This window comes from Charadrius vociferus, unplaced genomic scaffold, assembly GCF_000708025.1.
Source record: "Charadrius vociferus isolate BGI_N301 unplaced genomic scaffold, ASM70802v2 scaffold136, whole genome shotgun sequence".
Taxonomy (NCBI): domain Eukaryota; kingdom Metazoa; phylum Chordata; class Aves; order Charadriiformes; family Charadriidae; genus Charadrius; species Charadrius vociferus.
In genome coordinates, this window is record NW_009648960.1 from 3,213,692 (window position 1) to 3,238,733 (window position 25,042).

The 25,042-nt window shown below is 39.7% G+C and overlaps 1 protein-coding gene across 1 annotated transcript in view; it reads left to right on the plus strand.

Annotated features, from left to right (window-relative positions):
- Positions 1-25,042, plus strand: part of ERBB4 (v-erb-b2 avian erythroblastic leukemia viral oncogene homolog 4) — a 419,420-nt gene that overhangs the window by 283,445 nt on the left and 110,933 nt on the right. The window contains exons 17-19 of the mRNA XM_009887598.1: positions 6,123-6,255; positions 8,887-9,009; positions 10,037-10,135. Of these exons, the coding sequence (XP_009885900.1) occupies positions 6,123-6,255; positions 8,887-9,009; positions 10,037-10,135 (355 nt within the window). The remainder of the gene's footprint in view (positions 1-6,122; positions 6,256-8,886; positions 9,010-10,036; positions 10,136-25,042) is intronic.

A 25,042-nucleotide genomic window follows, 5' to 3' on the forward strand; every position in this document is an offset into this window, starting at 1 on the left:
GTATTGATACTGTAATCCCAGAGATTTCAGAATTTATTCCTAGTCAACAGTATTAATGGGGAGTTAAAATTGAGAGTTCTTAGTAATTTATGGTGAAAACATAACAGAAATTTGGTTGTTCTCCAAAATCATGCCACTCAGATTTAAAACTAGTTTCAAAGAAATCCATTGTGCACTGTGTGTGCTAAATAATAATAAAGATGTCATAAATTTATAAGCAATACATAATAATGCCTAGAATTCTAGGGTATATTCATTCTCAAAGCTATACTTAATATTTGTTTTCTTTGACCTCATTTATTTTGCCAAGTGAAATGAGGAATCCTACCTTTTTTAAAAAAAAAGAGGCATGAGTAGGGGACACTTACAATGTAAGGAATGCACGTAATACATTTGTTTGCATCTTGTTGGTGTTTTGTTTTCATTAAACACTCTGGTAACCAAAATATGTGCAAACTTTCAGTAAATGATGTCACCATATGTTAAACATTTTGATGTATCCTAACAGCACAGTTGCTCTCAACAGCACATCTTGGTTAGTGGTATACTAGAGGAGGAAGATGTGTACACTGTCAATTAGAGGCTACAAGTCTCTGTTCTGCACATGTTCTTCTCATTTGGCAAAGCTGGTGAAAAAACTTTGAGCATACAGATAACTTGATTATAGTGATCTAGAAATGTCCTTAAATACTTGCATGAAGAAGACTTCAATATAGGAACCAGTGTGGGTAAGAAAAAAGCAATTTTGACAATAAATATCTGTCAGCATTAGCCCTGTCAAAAGTGAAAACTCTGATATTTAACTGCTGAATGGACCTAGACATAGACAGCAATGTTGCAATCATTTTGCAGGTTAAAGTTGTGGCTAGAACTACCTGCCACCAGAGTTTAACTACAGCTTGTTGACAGCACAGTGGAATGCAGTTTGCCCATATCTAGGTGAAATGAGGAATCGTGATATCAGATGTGAGTTAAAATTTCTGTTTTCCCGTGATAAAAAGTCCTCATCTGTACATAAATGGTGACATTTGTCATTGTTCAAACACCCTCAGATTAGGTAGAGAAAGGGGGAAGGGAGCCTTGTTCTTGAAGAAGAAAAGTATGACGCAAAGCACATCTTAATGTGAATAACGGTAATTGAATTCTTCCCACCCCTGGGGAGCACTGTTTCGGGAACACCAGGCACTCTGGAAGTTGTGGTTGTAGAGCTCTGCCAGAGGAGCGCTGCACGGCGGAGAGAAGCTATTAAAACATACACAAATTTGCTTCCCAGTCTGATTGTTTATCTTGTATATTTTAAATACTAACATTATCATTCCAGGATTAGCAGAATCCGTTAGATCTCTAAAAGTGCAGCTTCAAAGTCAGCTGAACTCCCCACTGATGGAAGGAGTGAGGAATGCAGAATGTATGAATCGTCCATCAGGAAAAAATAATGCCTTGATAATGAAAATTTGCAAGAAGTGACTACTTAGCAAATACTCAAGGTTGTAATGAATCCTGTTTGGCTGTATAGATAAAACTCAAAGGAGGGGAAGGTGGGGAAGATTGAGGCAGGAACTTAAAGCCCACTAACAGCTCAGCTTCAAAGCTCAGTTTATTTACATAACATGTTAGGTGGGTTAATGCCAAAGAGAAAAACAGGTGTTCTTTCTCAGCTTTACTCCATGGACCACAATTCTGTTTCCTTTCCCCTTTGGCACTCTCTCTCCAGTCAAGAGTATGAGACGGTGTGCTCATCTAAATCAGTAATTAAGCTTTAATACCTGGTCTCAAAGCACTGTGGGAATTGCAGATGTTCTGATGTTTTGGAGTGGATGGAATGATACGAGGCCCCCTGTTGAGTATCCTTGTCCATCTTGGAATACTAACTTTGAACTTCTTGTCTTTATTTTGATGTATGGGAGTGGGTGTTACGTGCTTCTAAATATGGAAATGCTGTACACATGTAAAAAGAAATATATATTATTCATTTCTCCTAAGGGAATACTAGAATCTTACTTTCAACTTTTAGCCACAGATACACAGTTTCTAGTTCAGAAAGCAGGATTTTTCTCATATTGTGATTTTTTCCCTCCCACTGCCTCCCCTGCTGCTGCCTTTTACAGTCATTAATTGGGTATTCTGTCCTCAGCTGAAGGAGGGGTGGGAGACAGCAAATTAATGATATAGGGTTGAGTTATGATTCAGGGCCGTATTTCTTGGACTGCTGAGTCTATTTTGATGGGCATAAAGTCCAGAAACACCTAGCAAAGATTGTTTTCATCCTTTCGGGTAGATTTTGAGTGTGTAAGGAAAGTGGTGGCTGTATCGGGAGTTTCCTGTTGGGTTCCTGGTGGAGCTGAAAGGAATGTGAGCTGGGATCGACTTTTGGCCGTCCCATTATTTATGCTGGATGGGCAGGACTGACGTGGAACTACCTCTGTTTGCTTGACTTCAGCCTTTTCGAGCCCTAACAGAGACGTGGGGTCTCCATGCTTTTAAAAATGACTTTAAGAAAATGGGTTTTGTTGATAGTTACATTTTTGTCTTGGCATCAACATTGCTTCTGTTAACTGTCATGGAGTTATTTTTAAGTGGGCAAATGTAGCGAATTGCATTCACAGAGGTGGTTGTGGGACAGTAATGTAACAAAAATGTAAGTGGATTAAGCCCTTAATGCCACTAGAGATAAGGAGATTTGTGTGTCCAGGTGTATGTGAAGCTGAACTGTTGGTTAAGGGCATATGCAAAAAAGGGATTAGATTAAAAAAACAAAATGGGAGAAGGTTTCATGTCTTCAGCAGCATCTCTGACAGTACCACCTTGCAGGGATCCATGTTAAACAACCTTAACAATTATGTAAAAGAGAGGTAAACAGCATGTTAATGAAATTCATGAGGGTATTAAATATAAGAAACTGCAAATGTGAAAATAGTAGAGAAAAGATACAGAAGACTTGAAGATGTTAGCAAAATAGATAGAAAGGCAAACTCAGCCTAACGAACATAAGTAAAAATAACCTAAATGAGGTAGGTGACACCCAGAAAACTGGGCTTAGAAAATAATCTATGCGTGGTTAGAAACAACCGTGAACTGCACTGATGCTACCAGAAAGCACTGAAAGCAGGGACTTGTCATTTGGTATTGCAGCAAATAAAACACGATTGTTGACTTTGGGGCTTAGCTTAGTAGCAGAGTGAGGAGAAGCTGTACGGTATACAATTGCATCCATTTAGATCTGTTGATGTTTGCGTCTGTCATGATCTTTATGCAAGGATAGTGAACTTTCGAGTGAAGGAAGCTGATCGCTATTTGAGTTCAAAATAAAAAATTTTCTGCGTTACGGTTATTTGTTTAGCATTTAAATATTTCCCCCCACCCTCACACATTGTATTATTCCTCTTACACTTCCTTTTTAAGCTTGCTTAATGCTGTCTTTATATGGTACTTCGTGAAAATTCAGATATGATATACAATTACAGCATATTTCACATTAATGACTAAATACTTGTTTGGTGAAGTTTTTGCAAATTATTTGCTTTTTTCAATTCACTACTAAAATAGATGAGGACTTTCTTATAAAGTCAATGAGAGCTGGCACAATGAATCCTAAAGATTCATTTGAACCCCTGTACTCTATAACAAGAAAAGGGCTCCAAGGAATTTGTAGCTTCATTTTATTTTCTTCGCTACTCATTATGTCTCCTTTGAACCTGTTTCCGTATAATCATCTACCATGTCAATATTGTTTGGACTATTTTTAGTGTACACAGTACCATAAAGCTCTAATTATTTATTTGGACAGCTGTTATGATAGTTATTAATATGCACTTTAAAGCTGAAAGATCTCCTGACTGTTTTGTCAGTCTGTGGTTTAGTGGTGTTTGTTAAAAATTATGATTGTTCTGCTCAAGAACCTTAGTCAGTGCTAGTTCCATAGAAGTCTTTGAGTCTCCAGTGTTTTTCATAATTGCCTCTTAAAGAGTTTCTTGCATCAGTATCACGGAAAGCACATGCAAATAAAGAGGAGCATTGTTTTAGGTGGATATGCCAGGTCCTTAAATCTAAGCTCTGCACTCAAAATCATCAGAGTAACAATGGGATTACAAAGGGGAATGTGTCTTAAGGCCAAACTAGATGAAGGAGGAGTGTCTCTGCCTGAGGAGTAGGTGGTACTGGACTTGTATTTCCCAAACATCATCATCCATTTCACAGCCAGACAACATTCAGCTTCCTTTATGTGCAGGCTTTATGGTTTCCATTGTAAAGTCTTTTAACTATAATAGGCCTTACAGTGTTGTGTAATGTTAATGTGTTTTCCGTGGGCAAATGCGATAGCGGTGCTTTAATAACTAGATGCGGGAGAATGAGGCTTTGTCTCAGTTAACATGAACTGAGTGACACAATAGGATTGGATCTGGAGGATGCAATAAGTAATGGTCCCAATGTCTAGGCGATGTTTGCTGCAAGGTATTTTTCTCTGGGTTAGCTCTAGTTTGATCCTGTGGACCTTAATGCCAGTTAGAGGTTGGAGCATGTTAGGTGCACTCCAGAAATGTATCTTCTGGTTGGTATCTGAAGTGAACCCAGGCTGTGTGCTTTGAGACCTCTCTGAACCAAACTGCAGTGACAAGGGACAATTAGGACAGGTTAGAGAGGGGCTTCAAAACGGTACTCAGTGTAGACACACCTTAATATACCCAACCAGGTTACATGGCACTGCTTCCCACTGCTCAGCTTTGTGGTAGGACATAAAAAGAAGAATAAAGGGTCAGATAAATCAATTTACTGTTTCTGTGGGAGTCTCCTTCCTTTAAATTTTCAATAGCTGTGTAGTGGGTTTTTATTAATAGACCATAATGTATCTTTCATCATCATTCAGTCATAACCAAGGAAGGCTGTTACAGCATAGCAGTCTTGACAATAGTTAACCTGTTTCCTGTAGTTACCAGGCAGTGGTTTCAGCACCATTTATACTCTGCAGTTGTCATGCTGTCTCTTTTTACCCATCTTTTCAGCTACTGTCCAGCTGATGTTGGAGGGATGTTAAATGCTGTGAGTGTGTTTATGCTAATAAGTTGTTGGTATTCTATGAAAATACCTAATTTAAGGGTTTAGTCTGGAGGCTGCTACCCACCCTTTAGAGACGGAGCAGGGAGAGAGAGCAAGAAAACTGAGTCAGAGCACCTATGACTTTGACTTTTTCTTTGGAGGGAGTCTGCTTCTCTCCACTGACTGTGTAGGCGATCTCCAAATAAGGGCACCAAAGTCAAACAGTGACTCTCTGAGACAGTCTTTTTGTTTTGTGCTTGTATAGTATCTACCATGATGCCAGCCTACTGTATCTTAATCACTATGGAAAACCGTATTAGTAATTGCAGCTCACGTTGCTCAAGATCCTGGAAAGCTGAAAGGAGTTACAAGGAGTCGTGGGGGGACAACAGGTCTTGTGCAAAAGCTGAGCCTCGCATGGCATTGTTCACAGGAGTTTTTTGGCTCCATCACAGCAGTCTTTTGGTCTGGGATTTGATTGTGCTGAAAAACCACAACAAAACCAGATGGCTGCAACCGTAACCCCCAACCAAAACGTTTGTGTGTAATAGTAATGAACCATGAATTCCAAAAAGGTGCATGGTCCTAATCATGAATTACATTGTTCATGCATAAATATACTTCACTTGAGGAAGGTGTACGAGAGTGATGCCTCCAGATTTGTCTATGAAACACCATGTTTGAAGTTGCCTCTCACTTCCTAAATGCGCAAGCCCATGAGTTAATCTGGATGGAGCCGAAGAGTAAACATAGTTTAAGCTTTTGCAGTAAAACTGCAGATATTTATATCCTCATTTTGCCATTGCAGATTTGCGTTTGCCATTAAAGTGCATGTTGTATCTCCTTGTCCACACAACTCTTCACATATGCATGGTGGTTTGAAAAAAGTAGAATTGGTATATTGATTAAAACCAAGAAAAGTCATACCATATGTTAATGTGTTTCCCCTGACTTCCCATTTGGACTGACTTATAAGTTCTGGTCCTAAGATAGTTAATAAGCTTTCCAAGTGATTGTGTTTTATGTACCCAACCATTCTTTGGTCTCTCACTCTACCTAAAAATAAAGTCTCTGATTCTGATTGCTAGAACCCCTCTGATTGCTGCGGGAGTTATTGGTGGCCTCTTCATCATCGTCATTGTGGGCCTAACATTTGCAGTGTATGTTCGGCGCAAAAGTATTAAAAAGAAGAGAGCATTGCGAAGATTCCTGGAAACTGAGGTGAGAGCATGCTTCTCAGAGAATATTTGAAAAAAATATGCAGAGCTGTTTTGCTTCTATATTGAAGATGTTCAGATCTTCAGTCCCGTTACCAGAGAGGTCTATAGAAATCCTTTTGCGAACTTCTGCAGGATTGATCTGATGGAATGAATGAAGCTATTTCAAGATATTAGTTTTCTGTACATATATAGATTCCTGGCTTTTGAGGACCAAAAAAAGATCCATGTGATCATGAACTCATGTTCCACCAGATTTTTTGAACTCCCATCCTGCTCTCAACGGAACTTCTACCCCAGTTGAACATTACATTTAGCAGCTCTCATGCTTAAATATTACAGGTACATACTGAGTCCAGTACATACTGAGGTCGACTTTTAAGACTGAAATAATTTCAGCAAGCTCTGATGCAAACTTAAGCTCATCAGGAATGCTTAGATGCAGAGATTGTCACTTACTGGTGTTCCTAGTGCCTGTATTGCCTTTGTAGTCCAGATTTTGTCAAAGTCTGTAGTCATAAGCAGTAATAATGATGTATTTTATTAAGCCAAGATACTTCCCAGAGCTTAGCCAAATGAGGTTCGCAGTTCTACTGGCAAAGACGTGCAGTGGAGCTATAGGAAGGAGTGCTGTGCCTACTCCATCCTGCTTGTTGAAATGCCAGTAGTGGAGGTGGCAGTCTAAGAAGTATATTTAAACGTAACATTAAATCTTTATCTGTCAGCTACAGCAAAGGTGATTACTACCATCTCCTCAGTCCTATGCTTGACACACTTTGCAGGTGATGATGTTTTTAAATTAAGGACCCCCTTGTAAGGTAATAAAGCTTGAGAATGTTGTGAGCTAGTAATTCTTTGACAATGCTGTTTTCTGTTCTCTTCCAAGCGTCCTGCTCCCACTCATCTCCACTGTAGACCCTGGAAGCAAATGATACATGCATCCCCGTTCTGTTTGTCTAATTTTTATGCTTGGCTAGAATTTGTGTTGCTTCTTAAATACTGTTCAGTTGTATAGAAAGCTTAACAATACTCAGTGCCGTGAGATAAGTAAATCTTGCCTTTGTGTCATCCCCTACTTAGATGAGGCATAGATGATTTTATGCAGGTAGTTTTCATTGGATTTGAGAAGTATTGCCTTTGAAGTCTGGCTGTTGTTCTGCATTTGGTCAGATAGAAGCTGTGGCTGACAACAGTTCCTGAAGGACCAGAGTCTCCCACTGAATATGTGGAGAAGCTGTTGTCTTGTCTTAGTTACTGAAAATTAAATCAGGAGCATCCTGAGATAAACACACAAGTGACTATAGCTTCAGCTAAAGTCTCTATTTATAGCTGGAGGCTGTGACAGACCTGTTCTTTATGTAGATCATTCTCAGTAAAACTCTACAAGCATTTTTTTAGATGCTCACAACACTTCTCCCTGACATACCTGTGTTGGTGGACTGTGGCCAGAAGCTGCTTTCATCCTTCACACACTGAAAATACAGAAGAGTATCACCAGTCTATCAACTTTTCTTTTACAGTAAACCTTCTTTCTTTTGCCATGTAAGTGCTGGACATCTGAAGTGGGAAGGAGGAAAGAGAAATCATTATAAAAAAAGTACAGCTCACAAATTATTTCTGTGATAAGCTGACTTGTTGCTGTTTGGTTTTGTTATGTTTTCTTACTCCAATAATTTCCAGATACTGGTATTTTTTACCTGAACCAAAGTACTCTGGTCAACTAATGAAGCAGCTCATGATGCTCAAAGACCCATAGAAGTAGTTCTCAAATTGCAGAGCATTGTTCATTTAGACTTGTAAACAGACAACTCTGAATTACTGCAGTGGCTCTAAACCACTTTGAGTAGGAGTAGCCCTGAGTTATTTTCTTCATCCTGTAAAAGAACAAACTATTTTTCATTGTTTAGAGTATTGTCCTTTTCATGTATTTTTAATTTATTTTTAAAGAAGCGTTGTTTTTTCTGGCAGAGATGGAATAACATTGAGATCTGAGAGCATTTTTAACTGAATGTACCATTGTGACTCATTTACAAAGTTTCTTGGGACATCTTGAGCAAATTGTTTAATTGTGCCATTTTGCAGTAAATTAGTGGCTGTTATAAATTAGTGGTCTCCTTAAAGCTGTCCTCCTGTGTGGTATAACAGAAGTTCAGAAAAATAGTCCCTTCCCCAAAACAGAATAAGACTGTGATGAGCCATTAAGTCAGAGCTATTAGAAAGAAATATGGCCAACTTAAAAGGCACTAAAATGGGCAAAAATAGAGTGTGGTGCACTGATAATAAATGCTGTATTTCTGTCATGTAGAAAATATTTATACTGCCTCCATTAGCAAAAGTCCTTGGGTGTGTTATTGTGACACCAATTCAATTTCCAGTTCATAATTCCATCATGCATTTCCTGGTGGCAATGACTACACGTTGAGTGAGGATTTTCTTTATTGGGTCTCTTGGCTTCTTAGCATTGCTCATTTGCTTTTGAAGGTGAGAAATCCCTCCATAAATTGGCAGGTCAGTGGTCAATAGACTCCACCACTGTCTTATTCCAGTACTTACTTGGATTGGTTGTTTTCAGTATAAACTTCTGAGGGGTCTTCACATTTTCAAATATTTAGGACTTTTGGGTTTTCCTTCATAGCTTGTGGAACCCTTGACTCCAAGTGGCACTGCACCCAACCAAGCACAGCTTCGTATCCTGAAGGAAACTGAGCTGAAAAGAGTCAAGGTTCTTGGTTCTGGAGCCTTTGGAACTGTATACAAGGTAAGAGTCTTCAATACACAGCAGTGACTTCCTTCATTTAACTGTTGAACAGTCAAATTCTGCATTGCAGCAAAGCATCCCGTACCCTGGATGGGACCTTAACCCCACGTGTCTGGGAAACTCATAGAATAGTGGAATTGTGTGAGAGGCATCTTCAGGCTCAGATGTTAACTTCAGTTTTAATCAGATACGCAGATATTATTTCTTGGTGAGAAAAAGAGTGTCAGCCACAACATCCTTGCATGCAAGAGGACTACACAAGCTGGGCTGTCTGGATATTAAAATGCAGTATCAAAGTTTATCATTCTGTGCTTACATAATGGCTTTACAGTACACTTTTGGAAAGCTACATAAACTGTCTCATTTTGCAAGTGTCACGTGGGTCTTGTAGTAGTGATCATACCTTGTAAAACATGTTGTTTTATATTGTCATTAGCTAAACTGTAATACTTTTTGTTTCGTCCATTTAAATAGGAAAGGTGAGTTATGTCAATGCACACTTTAACAACCAATATATAAGAGCAGAACCCACAAGGGAAAAAATACTTCCATTAAAGATTTTTTTAAGATCTGTTGGTCATGTCCAAATCGCAAAGGCATGAAGTAGGGCTTAATGAACAAGTCAAACCAATCGCCCAACCCTTTGGGAGCAATGCAAACCTGCCAAATCAAGGTGGTAGCTCAGAGCAGTGGAGGAGGACAGATACTGCATCTGTCTTTAAACTGGGGAGGAAATGGAGGAAGTACTGACCAGGTCACTGCAGCTATAAGGTCATGGGAATACATTTTTGACTAATCAGTTTGAATAAAAAAAGACTATATATAAAAAATATATATATATATATAAATATATAAAAAATAAAGTGATAGAGATGGGTGGAATTTTTATTATGTTATAACTTTGTGTATTCTCAGTTCTGAGGTTCATAACTGAACTGCATAACATAATGTGTCAAAAAGAACTCTAATTCTGCATGAAGTAACTATGATTTTTGTCTTGTGTCATTTTTTTTTTTAATCATTCTAGGGCATTTGGGTCCCCGAGGGAGAAACCGTGAAGATTCCTGTGGCCATTAAGATCCTTAATGAGACCACTGGTCCGAAAGCCAATGTGGAGTTTATGGATGTAAGTAAGAGATGATCAGCCTCTCTGAGTCTTTGCGAGGGGCAGGAGGGTGTGCGTGTATGTCTTTCTGTAGTCCACAGAGATTGTAGAGAGGGATTTCTGCCAGTTTTCTTCCTTATGTTTAAGTAGCGGAAGGGGGCTTGTACACAGGGCTGATACTGTGCTGATGTTCAGCGAGTGCTACGGTATCATGTCTCTAGAAAAAACTCAGCTGCTGAGATTTTGTGTGTAGGCCATTTCCCTCCTTCCCTTAGTCTTTGACAAACTGTCTCGGTGTTAATGCATGTCTGTAGCATTCTCTATTGCAGCAATGTTCAAACAAACAAAACAAACCAACCAAAAAAAAAACCCAACCATGGTTACACCTCAGTGCTGCTTCTCTGAAGTTGTAGAGCTAGGCAGATCTGTATGAGACAGTGCTGCACCCTGTTTAGTTTTTTGCATGTAGGTCATTCCATTCCAGACCCACAAGTACCTGCACTAGCAGGGTAATTAGTGGCATAGTGCCAAGTATGATGGACCCTAAAGTGCCCGGAGTTTTCTTATAAATGATCTTCCCGTCAGTGGAAGGCTGAAACTCCTTTGTCTCACGTGGCAGATATTTTATCTTTCCATTGGAAGAGAAGCTAGAGACGAGAGAGTAGTGGCAGAGGAGCACCTTGCTATGTATGCAAGTCTCCACTGGTGCAGAACTCACCGGAACAGAAATTTAGCCTCAGGTCTCTTCTTCTTCGGTGTTCCTGAGGACTAAGCACTGAGAGTCTGGGAGCTGTCAGCAGCAGCAAAGCATAACAGGGAGGGGAAAGAAAATTGAAATACACTGGATTTCAAAAGCTCTTTTGCCTTACTATTTTAAAATATTGTTAATAAGAGGTCAAGATCATAATTTTCATTAATGTTCCACGATCACAGAGACTATGCACTCCGTTTTTAGCTCTGTGTCAAGATCAAGCCTCATTGACACTGCGAATGGGTATGTCCTATTCAGCGACATTTTTTTTTGACAAATCATAGAAATTTGCACTTTTTTGTAAATCCCTCTTGTGAACTTGAAAAGTACGTAGGACTTTTAAGTCTTGAAGGTCTGTTCAGTGTATAGGCTTAATTCGGTTAGCATAAATGAGACCGTAAACCACAAGGAGAATGAACTCCTGTTATATAGTCTATTCTTCCATCTAGAAATGAATAGAAGTGTACAGTTACGGATTTAGCTGTTTCAGACAAATTATCATGTGTTGAGTTCTTAGGCAATTGAATGAAGGCTGTATAGATGAAGGGATTTCCTATGCATTTTACAAAGCACTGCAAAGTATGTATTCAATAATCATTGTACACAGATAAATAAATGAAAAAAAAGCCAGTTTGGCCCTATTCAAAAGGAATGAATTGCACTAAAGGGATAAAGAGTATTAGATGTTTGTTTAATGGACAAAATGGTGGTCAAGAGTCTTGTTAATGGTAGAGCTCCAGAAAGAGGAGAGCTGGTATTCAGCACCCTTTTGAAGTGAACGTGGTGGGAGTACAAGGCTGCTGAATGTTACCTGTGCTCCATGTCTGATGCCAGTGGTCAGTGATGTAGATTCCAAGCTCAAGATAAGAGAATTGTTATCACTGTATGAAAGTCAGTGGAACTGAGCAAATTGCACCAGCTGAGGATGTGACCACTGATCTGATGGAGGAATAATAGTCATATCTTCTTCTCTGATATGGATTAACCTTGAGGCACTCTACAAAGAAAACATAAGGTCCTTGTTAAACGACAGTTACTTGTCTGAGGCTTCATAGCTCAGTTTGATCAGCTGACTTAATTCACTGGACCACATTTCCCTCCAGTATATGCAGCGTAACATCTGATCAATGGCTCAGAGATTATGAAGGTTTTTTAGAAACTCTAGTGATTTTAACTATGTAAGGTACAGCCACACTATGAAAGGTTTCTCTTGATATTAACAGTTTCTCATGAGTCTCTGACCCAGCAGTAATAAGGTGAGAGAAGAGTTGAAGTTACTTTTAGTCCTACAGGTTAATAATAACCTAAAGGTTATTTTTAATCATAATAAAATAGAATTGGACTTCATCATTAGTTGATACAAGTGACAATAAGGAGAAATAAAATGTTTTGTCTCAATACTGCATTTGATATCTGTACAGTGGTCTGTAACATCCTTTGCTGTACTGCATTGATGAAGAAGATTTGATTTCATTCTTTCGAAATAATTGCTCATGCAATTGTACAGATGTTCCTGCCATCCTCACCGCCTAACCCAGTCATTTATTTCCTGAAAAAAAGCCACATTTTGAAAGAGAATGACCATTGTTCATGGTTTTAATGTGACCACTCCTCTTGGTCCTAGAAAGGACATAGTTTTAAACTTTGTAAAATTTTAAGCTATTATGACGAGATAAATATCTTTCATTAAAGTGTAAGTTATGGAAATATATAGAATATCTAGAAAAATGTGTTTTACTCTTTCTCACTCCAAGTCTCTGGTCAGTATAACTATCCTGATAAAACTTGGTACTGTTTACTGGTGGTTTTTTTTGAGGAAAATTTAAGTGTACATATGAAAGCAAAATTAATCAGTTGTGATTTCTGTAAGAAGAGTATTATGAATAGTCGTTGTTGGTTTAAAGCAGTTGTATCAGATTTTTTAAAGGTATATAGGTGACTAAGTGCCATTAGGAACACAGTGGGGGTTAACTCTTTCTTAAGTAAGTGTCTGACATGTTGGTTGTGAATGGGAGGAGGAGGTTAGTGGGAAGGAGGTGTCATTATATGAGTCACACCCATGACTTTCATTGTTCTGTACTTGTCAAGTATAGGTGTACTTTTATCAGCAATTACTTCTTACTCAATTGTGTATGTCCTTGTACTTGCAAGGAAAACTTTTAGAGAGGCTCTGGAAGATGTAAAGCCTCTTGTAAACAGCAGTTGTGTACAGGGAGAGTACTTCACACACTTTAGTGTTTACAGAAATAGCTGGTATAGATGTCAGTGGCATTGTCCATAGGCTCTGGTTAAAACTTCTAATGTTGGCAGAATGTAAGTCTAAAAGTGCTCCGCAAGCTCCTGAAATTCTGCTAAATGTTATGCTAAAAGAGTAAAGAACAACAATTTGGCTACTGGGCTGTCATTTCAGCACCTTGAACACCCACTAATGGATCCGTAATGACTATAATGGTATAATGCATGATGTTAGCACCTGCTATGGCCAAACACCTCCCACCCTTCTCCCATCAGGGGATGATGAATTGGCCATCTTCAAAAACTACATCCCCTATTTGGAATTTTTCTTCGAGGAGTTGCAGCAGAGTCTGTTTTTTGGGCTTTCTCCACATGTTCCCAGCTAGCTCTTTTTCTTTTACTCTGTTCCCTTCTTTCTTATGTAGCTTTTATCACTGCAGTAGTCCATGTCTGTTAGAACAATGCAAGCTGAAGTCTACTAAGTAACCCATGCTGCCTTCGCCAGGGAGGAAGCAGAATGTACATGTGGACTTCTATGGATTTGTTTTCACTGTGCAGAGGTTGTTGCTACTCTTTTAAAAAATGTAGGTTTGCCCTTTTTCCATGTATTTCTGAATACGTATTATCTCTGGAATAATTTCATAGTCTAAAGAATTTCCCCTCAGGTGTTGAAATGGTTGTGTGCTTCAGTTGGGGGGCACAGTTTCTCCTCCCTGCTTGGCTGGTCACGCGTTATCGTCCCCAGAAGGGTGCTGGAATTTGAATTCAGAGTACAGGCGTTGTTGCCACTGGTCTGCCTGCAAGCGTATCTGGGAGTGGAGTCACCAGCAGATGCAGAGGGTATTAGGAGGGAAGGATATCCTGCTCCTCACCCCAAGGCTCGTAACAGAATATGTGTGGGTCCTGAGTTTTAGGGAGGGAAGAGAGGCTTGTTGTGAGGAGAAAAGGCAAATAAGCACCTAAGAGGCTCCTTGATAGTAGAACAGGGACTTACGATTTCGCTTGTGAAAACAATTTCCCCTCCTCAGCCTCAAATTATTTGACTGTTATGATTGTCTGATAAGTCAAGTAGCTATTGCCCTGATCAGATGGTTTAACATCAAACCAGATGCTTGGCTGATAATGTAATACATTCCAATGTAATAAATTCAATGTCATGCTGTAGTTGGAAAGCATAGCAAACCATCTTTGAGACTAAAAATATGTATCTTTAAACTAACTTGTCATGGGGAAACAGACAATTGATGAGGGCCTTTCCTCTCTAGCCCTCTAAGCTTTGTGTTTCCAGGAAGTAATCCTGTGAGCTGTGATTCTGTCCAGGGTTTTGATCCACTTACAAGTTTAATCTATCCTCTCTGAACTTAAATGCTCCATTATCTGTTAGAAAATAATTAGAGGCTGCAAGCACAAGTCTGCATACACAGAGTTCCTTGGGAGTCCCTGAGCTCATTGAGATGAAGACAGTTTGACTGATGGTGGTCAGCTGATACTGGGCCAGAAGCTAATAATAGAAGGCTGTGCTGCTTAGCTAGGTGAGAAAGTTAACTTGGGAAAAATTAAACTGAAGGGTTTGGGATTTATGGTTGGAAATAAATTTCCCATTCTCATTTGTTTCCTGGTAAGAGAGCTTCAGAGGCAGTTGGTTTCTTTTATGGTTTTATAATTAAGATCTAGGGAGCTTCTTGACTTCGCCTGGACTTACTGTAGTTCCCTGTCATCTCTAGGAGCAGCATTCAGCGTGCAGGAGAGCATTTGTCAAGTGAAGTGTAAAGGTAATAAGTGACAATGACCTCCACCAGGCATGCAGCAAACAAATTAAAGCTGCATACAGGAGGCTAATACCTCCATCTTTTATTTATGTCTGTCCTAATTTACAAAATTAATAAAGCAGTCAGATGTCTTGTGCTGCAAAAAGAAACAGCTTTTCCTAAATTGTAAGCCTGTCTTGTAATAAAGACAAGTCCTCAAGATGTATCAAACTTACCTTTGGTTCAGAGGTTTCAAGAGGAACAAAATCATGTAGCTGACTAGCAAAGGAGAAATTTATGTCCTGTTCAACTGAAAACCCACAGAGATCTGGATAGGTCTAGATGCTTTCTTTGTTTTTTCAAGTATATCTAGATGCCATTGTGGAACGCACACTGGAGCCTATAGCTGGCTAGGCAGGTGGGGAAGGTGAGAGAAGACTTACCTTTTCTTGGTTTCCACCATTGACGTTAGATATAGGAAGGTTCTAAGCTGAAGCTCTTGGGTTCCTTCCCTGGCCCACAATGGCTTTCATAGAGTCCTTGGGGCTCCCTAGGGACACACTCTGTGATGTACAGTTTCTCAGTGGACACAGAGGCATTTACACTGAGTCTCCTTGTAAGATCCTGCCTTATATGACTATATAGTTGGCTGGAGAAATACTATCGACTGTCCCTTGAATTATTTTTAATTCCTTGTATACATCTCATGCTTCCTAGTGAAGCGTTTGACCCAAGTCTTCAACAGTCTGTGTAGAAAGTCTGAAAATACGTTAGTACTAACAGTAGTTGGATAGTACATGCAGGCGCCCCACAGTCATTCCGCTGACTGCATGGCTGCTTGGGAAATACAACCGAGTTAATCTTGAACCTCAGTTTAAAGGGCAGCTTAAGGATCAAATGAAATCCTTTATGGCAGCGGTGAGACATTTTTCCTTATCCTCATCTGCTGTCATTTATGTAGACATCCTCCTTTCCAACTGGCATGAGGGGTGTCTAAGAATAGCTGATACTGAACAGCAGTGTTGCTGCACTACCTGGCAGTGTGCTTCAGCTGTGATTCAAACAGGTTTTCACTCCATCGTGTTAAGTTGCTGGGGTTGGGCGGCAAGGGGTGACCTAACCCATCTCACTATAGACTCCTTTTTGTGTAACCTCCGCTTTTCCTCCCGCTTACGCACACTGTAAGTATAGCCACTTAGGAGAGGGAGCTCTTTTGCCTGTCAGTTCCAGGCACAGAAGCTCACTGTGATTGCAATTACAATTTCCAACTTGTCCAGAGATGCCAGAAATCAAGCTGTCCTTGAGAACTCTGCATACCGTGCACAAGCCCCAAGAGTGATCAGCCTCTACAAAAGTTGGGAATCTGATCACTACTGAAGGTTAACTGCTTTTAGTCATCTGAAGATTAACTGTTTCAAGGCCACATCTCTGTTATTTCCATCTTAAGTAATAATTTTCTCTATAAATATTTCCTCACTACAGTAGCTTTTCCTGCTATAGTATGCAAGGGTAAGATGTGTGTATGTGCAGGGGTGTGTGAATTTTCCATATGCAAGAGCATGTGGCTGTACAGAGAAAGCATATACAGAGAAAGGATTAAGTACAAACACAGACAGACAAGCCAGGCTGTTTGGAAACAATTCTGCTGGCATAACGCTCTAACTGGAAAATACAGTGAGGGAAAATTGAGTGAAAGAGAGTTTGCCTGCTGTTGGTAAGGGGGGAAGTCTGAGCGCTGTTGAAATCAATGGGAGCTGTGAACTCGCCAGTGAATTCAGCAGGGCCGGAACTTCACCTCTGGAGTCATCCTTCCGAGAATTCTGCCACCAATATAAGAGAGAATCACATGTTTTAGTGAGTGACTGATGGTACGAGTTATTCCTTAATGAGTTAGGAAGTATATTCAGAAGCTTTTTGTTGATGGCAATGATTGAACTCCTTATTTAAAGTTTGTATTACATTATGACTTGGAAACCGTGCTTAAGGTTGGTTAAATCTGTGAGTGGGGAGAAGACCAGGAAGGAATGTTAGTTTATTCACTGGGAAACAGAGCTGTGGATTAATTGAAACAATTAAAAATTCTAATCAAATTCAAGAAGCAGTTTTGGATGTAAAAAGCATGTGTGTGAAATAAACATTTTGAACTGATGTCTTGTATTATGATTTCTCTTTAAAGGTATGAGGTGCACCAATAACATGGTTAATACTTGTTGTTGCTTTGGAGTGTACGTTTGAGCTTGGTTACTGAATCATGAAGTCGGCTATTTGCTTAACTGTATGTGTTATTGTTAAGAAGGTCAGGATCCCAAAGTTGCCACTGTTTTATCAGGACACAGCAGGAGAGAGCTTTTTTGAAAAAGTGTTTAGAAATTGAACAGGCAAAGGATGGGAATATTAAATAAAAAATAAAAAAGGCAGAGCGGTGGTGCTATGAGTATCAAAAGTGGTACGCAGCAGCTGAATTAGGAGACTTAATCAGAAGCTCCTGGGATTTCTACTTCTATGATGAGTTTTCTGTTGCTTACAGTACCATGGGTCGGTCTCTAGTTCTTGGCATTGCGCTGTATGTTGCCACCCTTTACTACATGTTAGATCTGGAACTGAGCCAGAGTACTCTCCTCCAGCTTTGTATTTTCCCAGGACTTACATACTTTGTATCTGGATGTGGGCTTGTAGGAGAGTAATCTTAGGCACTTCAGGAAAAATTTCTACAGGATACTGTAAAGCCATGAATTTTGGGGGCTCACCTCCCAATGTGATAGCGCCCGCAGGTGCTAGTCTTTTTATCTGCACATCCAGTGGATGGTGTGATTTAAAGCAAAAGGGAAGATGCTATCTGCGTAGGAACAGATCTTGCTGGAGTGGTAGGCTATAGCTGATAGACTTGTAATTACACACATGAGAAACAGCCCTCTTTAAACATCAGCAGAGTGACTGGGAACACTAGAATTGTTTGCAGAGACTTTCTGACATTCAGATGCAAAGTGCAGAAATAAAACTGACAAAACTTGGTAAAATGGAAGATAAGATTATTGACTAAAGCTTGATATGTTATGAGAAGAAGCTAACCCAGATAGCCACTTTTAAAGCAGACTTTGGCACCAAGAACTGGGCAACTAGTGCTGACTTACCACTAAAAGAAACTGAAAGCCTGTATTTAAGAAACTTCCTATTGCTTTGCATTTTTTCTTTGTGCCTCCAGCTCACATTAGCAATATAGAGTAGGTACATGTTAATGTTTACATTCCTAAAGGGCGATGCATATGCCAGAGTGTTGCCACACTAATAAAAAAATGCAGGTTTTTATGGGACCTTTGTTAATAAAAAAGAGGTACTGTTTCCACAGGCGTAACTGTAATGCATCCCAAACAAGCCATCACTAGTTCGAGGTTAATGGTGAATCTAATGAGGTTTGAGGGAAAGACTGAAGAAGAAATGTCTTGATATTTAATTCAGAGGAGCTGGCTGTAAAACTGTGTGTATGTGCTGGCTAATCATTTTCAAAGTACAGTTGTCTGTGATTTAGTTCAGTGCCAGATGGGTAGGCTATTACATATCAGATTTTTCATGAAAGCGGGCTGATGGGGCTGTCTGTGAGCTCCAGCACATGCTGCAACTCACAGATCAGCAACAATGCAAAAAGTGAGCAAGGGCAAAGGGCCCTAGAGGATCAATGCATTATATTTGTCATACTTGGTTTTATAATGCCAAAGTGCCAAGTCAACTTGAAGTTAAGGGAGAACAAGGGGTTTTGTGCTTTAGTGAGAAAAAAACATACAAATAGTCACACTGTGTCCATCTTTAATAGAATTTTAAGGGTACAGAAGCACAGGCTTATAGGAGCTGTTAAAATACCACTGTCAAAATATATTTTATCTTCAAGTATTCTAATAAACTGTAGTTTGGAATACTTCTCCCTTAGTGCTTTCTTGCAGACAGCCCTTCAAAAATCAAGTGTTTACCATGTCTTGGTGAAAATCCAGACACCTCTGATACATTAGCAACTGTCATAGACTTTTAAAAAAGAAATAATTAACATCTGTTTGTATTAATATTCTACATATTATTTCCAAGTGATAGTCAACTGTCCCTATCACTGCTTGTCACATAGTTGTAGTGGAAGAAATAAGACAGGGAAATCTGGTACATGACTGGCTTGCTGATAATCTCTGTATTATTCTGCCAGTACCTTTTAGACTACAGTGCAATAACTAGGATAAACAGAGATAGAGCTGAGGTCGCAGTGTGACTGGCAGTCCGCAGACCAGTAACTGCTGGTTTGAAATGATTGGTCCTTTCAATACTGAAACTATCGTTCCAAAAAGAAAAAGATTTTGCAGAGCAGTATTTTCCATATTAACTTTCATAATAACTTTGGTGTTGCTTCTCGTTGTAATATACGGCATCTCTTGGACCTGTTAAAATCAGAAAACCTCTGTGCCGTGAAATCATGGTGAGCTTTTCCCTGCCCTGAAAGGCTACACACAACAGATAAAGGGTAGAATTATTATTATTATTATTATTATTATTATGCCCATTTATAGTTCGGATTCTGTGAATTGCGACACAGATCTCATAACCTCTAAGCAAATTATTTAATTCTTTTATTCATTTTTTATTTTAATTATGTTCTGGTTTTAAATTGGCTTGGAATGTTTACTTAGAAAAGCAGATACTATTTGAGGTTTGTCTTCAGACAAAACTGTTTTATCTAATTACCCACTGAGAATGGGTCTAAAATGTTCTTTTCAAGCATCTCTTGTTAGTCAGTGCTTGCCCCCAAGTCAGGTATTTTAAAGAAGCTGGATTATGCTTGATATAAGGCAAACTGTGTATTAGCAACAGAAGAGAAATAGGCATTCTCACCTCTTACAAGGTGATTACAATTGTGTCCTGAAGTTTTCTGCTTTATATAAGCTATCAGGTTTTTAAATGCATGGACAAGTATGCATTGTACAAAATAGAATTAAGCAGGTTTTCGGACACACCAGGGCTTGTTGTTATCTTAATGCTTTACATGACAAATGATATAAAAATGTTTAAGAAAATACAGTTATGTAGATTTTTGAGCTATGCTGACAAATTGCAGTTGTGTTGCATTTGCTCAGCCCAAGCTTCAAAGGCATTCATTGACTGACTTGCATAGGTAAATCCTGTGATAAAAAGCAGTATTGATGCAATGATAGGAAATGGCTGAGGTGCAGTCAAAGAACAGTTTATCAGATGGAAATGTAAGATCTCTATAAAGTAGGGGAATGTGGAACATGGACTAACTAAGGGCAGTTCCCCAGGCTTTGATACTGAGTGGAAGTAATCTCAATCTGGAAACATTCTCTGGTATTAAGGATGCTTTTTCTGGCTAGGCAGTGCCCTTGGGAGTTCAGTGGGATGATTTGTATATGTATATAAAAGCAGAAATTAGCTCTGTATGTTTTCTGAAGCCAAGTGATTTTTGTTTTTTAAATGAAGTATTTTTGGTTTAGGTCAGTGGCTTAGAGTCACCTGCTAAAACTACAAGTCCTCCGAGAAGTGACTTTAGTAATGAAAGTGTTCAGAGGAGTTTTGGAAAGAAATGGTGTTTGAAATGGGGAAAGAAAGTGAGTTTCCTTGGTGCAATGTTTTCTTGGTGAAATATTGAAAAAATTCTTGATAAAATATGTTTACTTGCTGGAACTAAAAGAAAGAGTTTCTGCTGAAGCTTTTCAGTGAGAGATAAATTCCAGTGAATTCCTCAGGTAGAAGATATTTTAGAAATATGTTAGTGACTGAAATACCTGTTTTGACATTTTCTGAAGGAACTCTGGTAGATTTCTGTTTTGAATTCATTGCTTGTTTCAAAAGTCAGTCTATGTTTATTAGACAGGAATTTGGTCAAATCCAAATTGGAATATTGAGCATTTTTCCTGTGTGATTCAGTTGTGGACAGCAGGGAGAAAGAGCGGGTGGACGGGGAATTTTTTCTTTAGATGAGTAAAGGATGGGAAATATTTTCCAGTGCTAGATCTTTTCTGAGGATCTGAATGCTGTGTCCTGTCTGATTTTAAGCAGAGCAGGGGGATGCTTGTGGTTCCTCTGTGACTTATCTGTTCTGTCAGGTGAGAGCACAGTTTACTTTCTTGAGAGTGCTGTCATTCAGATGAGAACGTAGATCTGAGTGAAACTCTAGACTACCAAAGGTTATTGATGTTGATGTTTACGTGATAGTTTGGTGAGCTCTCAAAGTGTCCTATCTCCAGAAAGTGTCTTAAACCACATTGTGTCACCATACAAATGTTTCTAGTTCAACTGAAACTTGCAGATCAGCCCTCTGGTCTGTAGTTGAACTGGTGCTGAAAAAGTGAGTCTCACTAGCTTTCTGAGTGAATGGCACTCATTGGCCCATGTGGGCATAAAAATGCCACAAGGACAGAGCATTTTCTTATACAATATCTTTATGTAGCTCAGTCCTGAAAGATGCATTAAGGTACAGAGATGTCTGTCTCACTTCCCTGCCTGCATAAATGATACAAAATTCCAGGTCATTTTCAAATTTGTATTGGCCTGCCTGTTGCTGGTGACCAATACCCATTTTCTCCTTTTCTACATAGTCACTGCACAGTCTAAACATGCCACATTTATCTGCTTCCAAAACCTCCTCTCAGTGAACACTCCTGTAAGTCCTCCAGTGATGTGCAACAGCCTGCTGCAGCTTTGGCATTTCACCAGTTCAGAAGTCCTGTGAGGGTGACCAAAGAACTGGAAACTTGGTGTCATTTTGAGCTTCTTGGAGGTGCAGCATATTCTTTGATCCCAGTAAGATGTCATATCATGGCAGTGTAGGTCTTTAAAAACAACTTTCTAAAAATGAAAACGTAAATGCGCACAACTGGGACTAGATAGAATGGATTAATTATATGTAACTCTACTTCTGCTTTATAAAAGTCATCCCAAATAGGTAATTGTGTTGGTTAGACAGGCTGGTGGTATAACAGCTATGGATACCTTTTCCTGCTTTTCTTTAAATTTCAACCCCTTGACTACTGTTCTTGGCAGTAAAATGCAAAATAGGTGCTGGCTGTCAAAACTCTCTGCAGTGTGGATGGGGTACTTTATAATCAGGGTGCAAATTGACTGTGCTTCAGATCTGAAAGCAAGCTTGCTCTTTGTATGGCACATCCATAGAGCTTCAGTGAATATGTCTCTAGCAGTAACTTTGGCACAGTGGTAGTGCCTTGGGGTTCCCGGTTTTCTAACTGTGCTTCCTTTGCCTGAAATTGCCCTGTCGGTGTCACTTAGGAAGGGTCACCTTCACTTTCTTTCCTGACAGCTGCAAGGTACCGCTGACTGTTGAAAAGCAGATTCACCCCAGTCAGCCTTGTTGCAGTTTGCTGTAGGAAATGCTAGGAAATGAGATTTGGGGTTTGACTTATAGAGTCCTTTTAGGTGAATAGTCCTTCGGAATTTCTGGATCTGTGATACCATGCCATCATACTAGCGTAGTTAAATGTTCTTGGAATTGTGGTAATTCTCAAAAGAGGATGAAAGTGTAACATAAATTATTATTTTCCCCTATTCATACCACTCTCAAATTACAGATTACTTATAAAATAGGTGTTCCCTCCTGCAGTACTGCAAGTTTAAGTGGCGTTTGCCCATTACTTTATGTTCCTGGCTTCTATACTTCAGTGAGGTCTTGTCTTTATGAGAGTGTCTACACAGCCACAAATACAAACTAATAAATACAGTTGTATTTATTGATTTGACCAAGGCTTTTGTATTGGTGACAGACAGTTGGCCACTCATTCATGTGGGTTTGTTCTTGGAGTTGTTTGGCTCCCCCTGACAGAAGTCTGGACCTAAATATTCCCATGCATTGAAGATCAAACATAGTATTTGATGTAGGGGTTATCACAGATGTCAAGATTTTATCAACATAAAAAAAAATATTCATTATTATTGTATTATATTGTTATATATATGTGCATGTGTATTACTCTGACAGTAGGATGTCCTCAATTCTTGTGGAAGTTAAGGGAGGGATATGAAACACTATGATTAGAGCAGAAGACAAACTTCCAGTCTTAAGGTTTATAAGAACACACACCCCCGAAACATATCTATAGACAGGCCAGGGATGTGAGCTACATTTGCTCTCCTTTGCATTGACTTCCTAAATTCTGGCCACTTTTCAGAGCCAGGTTACTAAACTGGGTGGGCATCATCCCATGGATGGCCATGAAAGGGGGTGGAGGAGCTGTCCCAGCTTGCAGCCAAGTCCCCTCACAGCCACTCGCTCACCTCCCCGGTCCCAGTGGGACTGGGGAGAAAACAGAACAGGAGAGAAAACTCCTGGGTCAAAATAAGGACAGGGAAATCGCTGGCCAATTACTGTCATAGACAAAACAGACTTGACATGGGGAATGTTACTTAATTTATTGCCAATTAACATAAATATTTAATAGCTGCTTTGATATTAGCAAACAAACCAAAAAAAGCCCACCCCACATTAAAACATTTGTGGAAAACCCCCACCTTTCCTCCCCCTTTCCCAGGCCCAGCTCCAATCAGCTCTCCTCCCAGCTGGTTGCTGCCTGTGGCAGTGTGGACTGGCTGGAGCCGGCTGTGTCCCATTTGGGGCAGCCCCCTGCTACCACCGCCCTGCCATTCACACCGAGCACACCCAGTATTTGCTGTTCTAGCAGTGTCCTAAAGCTGGGAGGTATCTGTCCAGCCAGCGGGGGTAAGGACCACATTGCTGGATGCAGAAGGACTCTGGGATCAAGGTTCTGCCATAGCAGGTGAAGTGCAGCGCAGAGCCCGGCCTCACAGAGGTTGGTAGAGGTGATGCAGCGCAAACAAAATAGGTGTATGAATTTTGGTTGTGGCAGTGACTTTCTTTCAAGCATTTTTTTAGAGGTTTTTTATTTTAATTTTATCTTCAGGAGAAGAGTAGGTCAGCAGGATGGTAAAAGAAAGAACAAAGAAAGTAGCGGAAAGGGTGGAGGAAAAAGTGTAGAAACGGGAGAAAATAGCAGGCAGAGTAATGTTGAAAGGAAGAAAGCACTGTAATACAGGAAATGTGTGGCAGCTTTTCATGAATTTGTGGCTCATTGATGGCACATTGCTAAAAAAGAGAAAAAAATCTAACAGTGAACCAAACAGTCCAATGAAACTTTTTTTATTAAAATATCATCATCTCTTTGCAGTACTTGAGTCCCTCATGTGATGCTCTTAAGCAACTGAATATAGATGAGAGAAAAGTGGAGATGAGTCTATTTTGAATTCTCAATGGTGAGAGATGAAATACCTGGGTTATGGGCAAAATGTATCTTTAATTAAAATAACTCTTAATGTTGATAGTACAGTTGATAAAATTAGGTTTCAATCTGATGCTATCCCTTTAAATTGATCCTGAAGGAGGAAAGAGCTTTGAATGTGTGATTATGGACCTGTTGGAGCGAGTCCAACGGAGGGCCCCAAAGATGAGCAGAGGGCTGGAGCACCTCTCCTATGAAGACAGGGTGAGAGAGTTGGGGTTGTTCAACCTGGAGACGAGCAGGCTCCGGGGAGATCTTATAGCGGCCTTCCAGTACCTAAAGGGGGCCTACAGGAAAGATGAGGGACTCTTTATCAGGGAGTGTCATGATAGGATGAGGGGTAATGGTTTTAAACTGAAGGAGGGTAGATTTAGTTTCAATATTAGGAAGACATTCTTTATCATGAGGGTGGTGAGACACTGGAACAAGTTGCCCAGAGAAGCTGTGGATGCTCCATCCCTGGAAGTGTTCAAGGCCAGGCTGGATGGGGCTTTGAGTAACCTGGTCTAGTGGGAGGTGTCCCTGCCTATGGCAGGGGGGTTGGACCTAGATGATCTTCAAGGTCCCTTCCAACTCTAACCATTCTATGATTCTGTGATTCTATGATTACAAAGTCAAGCTTTTCAGTGATAAGAGAAAATTTCAAATTGAGAGACCTTGCCATCATCTTAAATCAAAAATCAAAGCAGTAATTCCCTCCTTCTGAAAGGAATCTGCAGCTAAGGCTGAAATTGTTTATAAGGTGGTCAGTGGTGAGGTCTCTACCCTCCTGTTCGAATAATGCTATAATGATTGCTTTTTTAGGCTGCATGTTTAAAACTTCAAATGTTTTTGCTAGTTGCATCAAAATAGTAAGAAACAAATCATTTTTGACAGACTATTCTAAAATAATGATGCG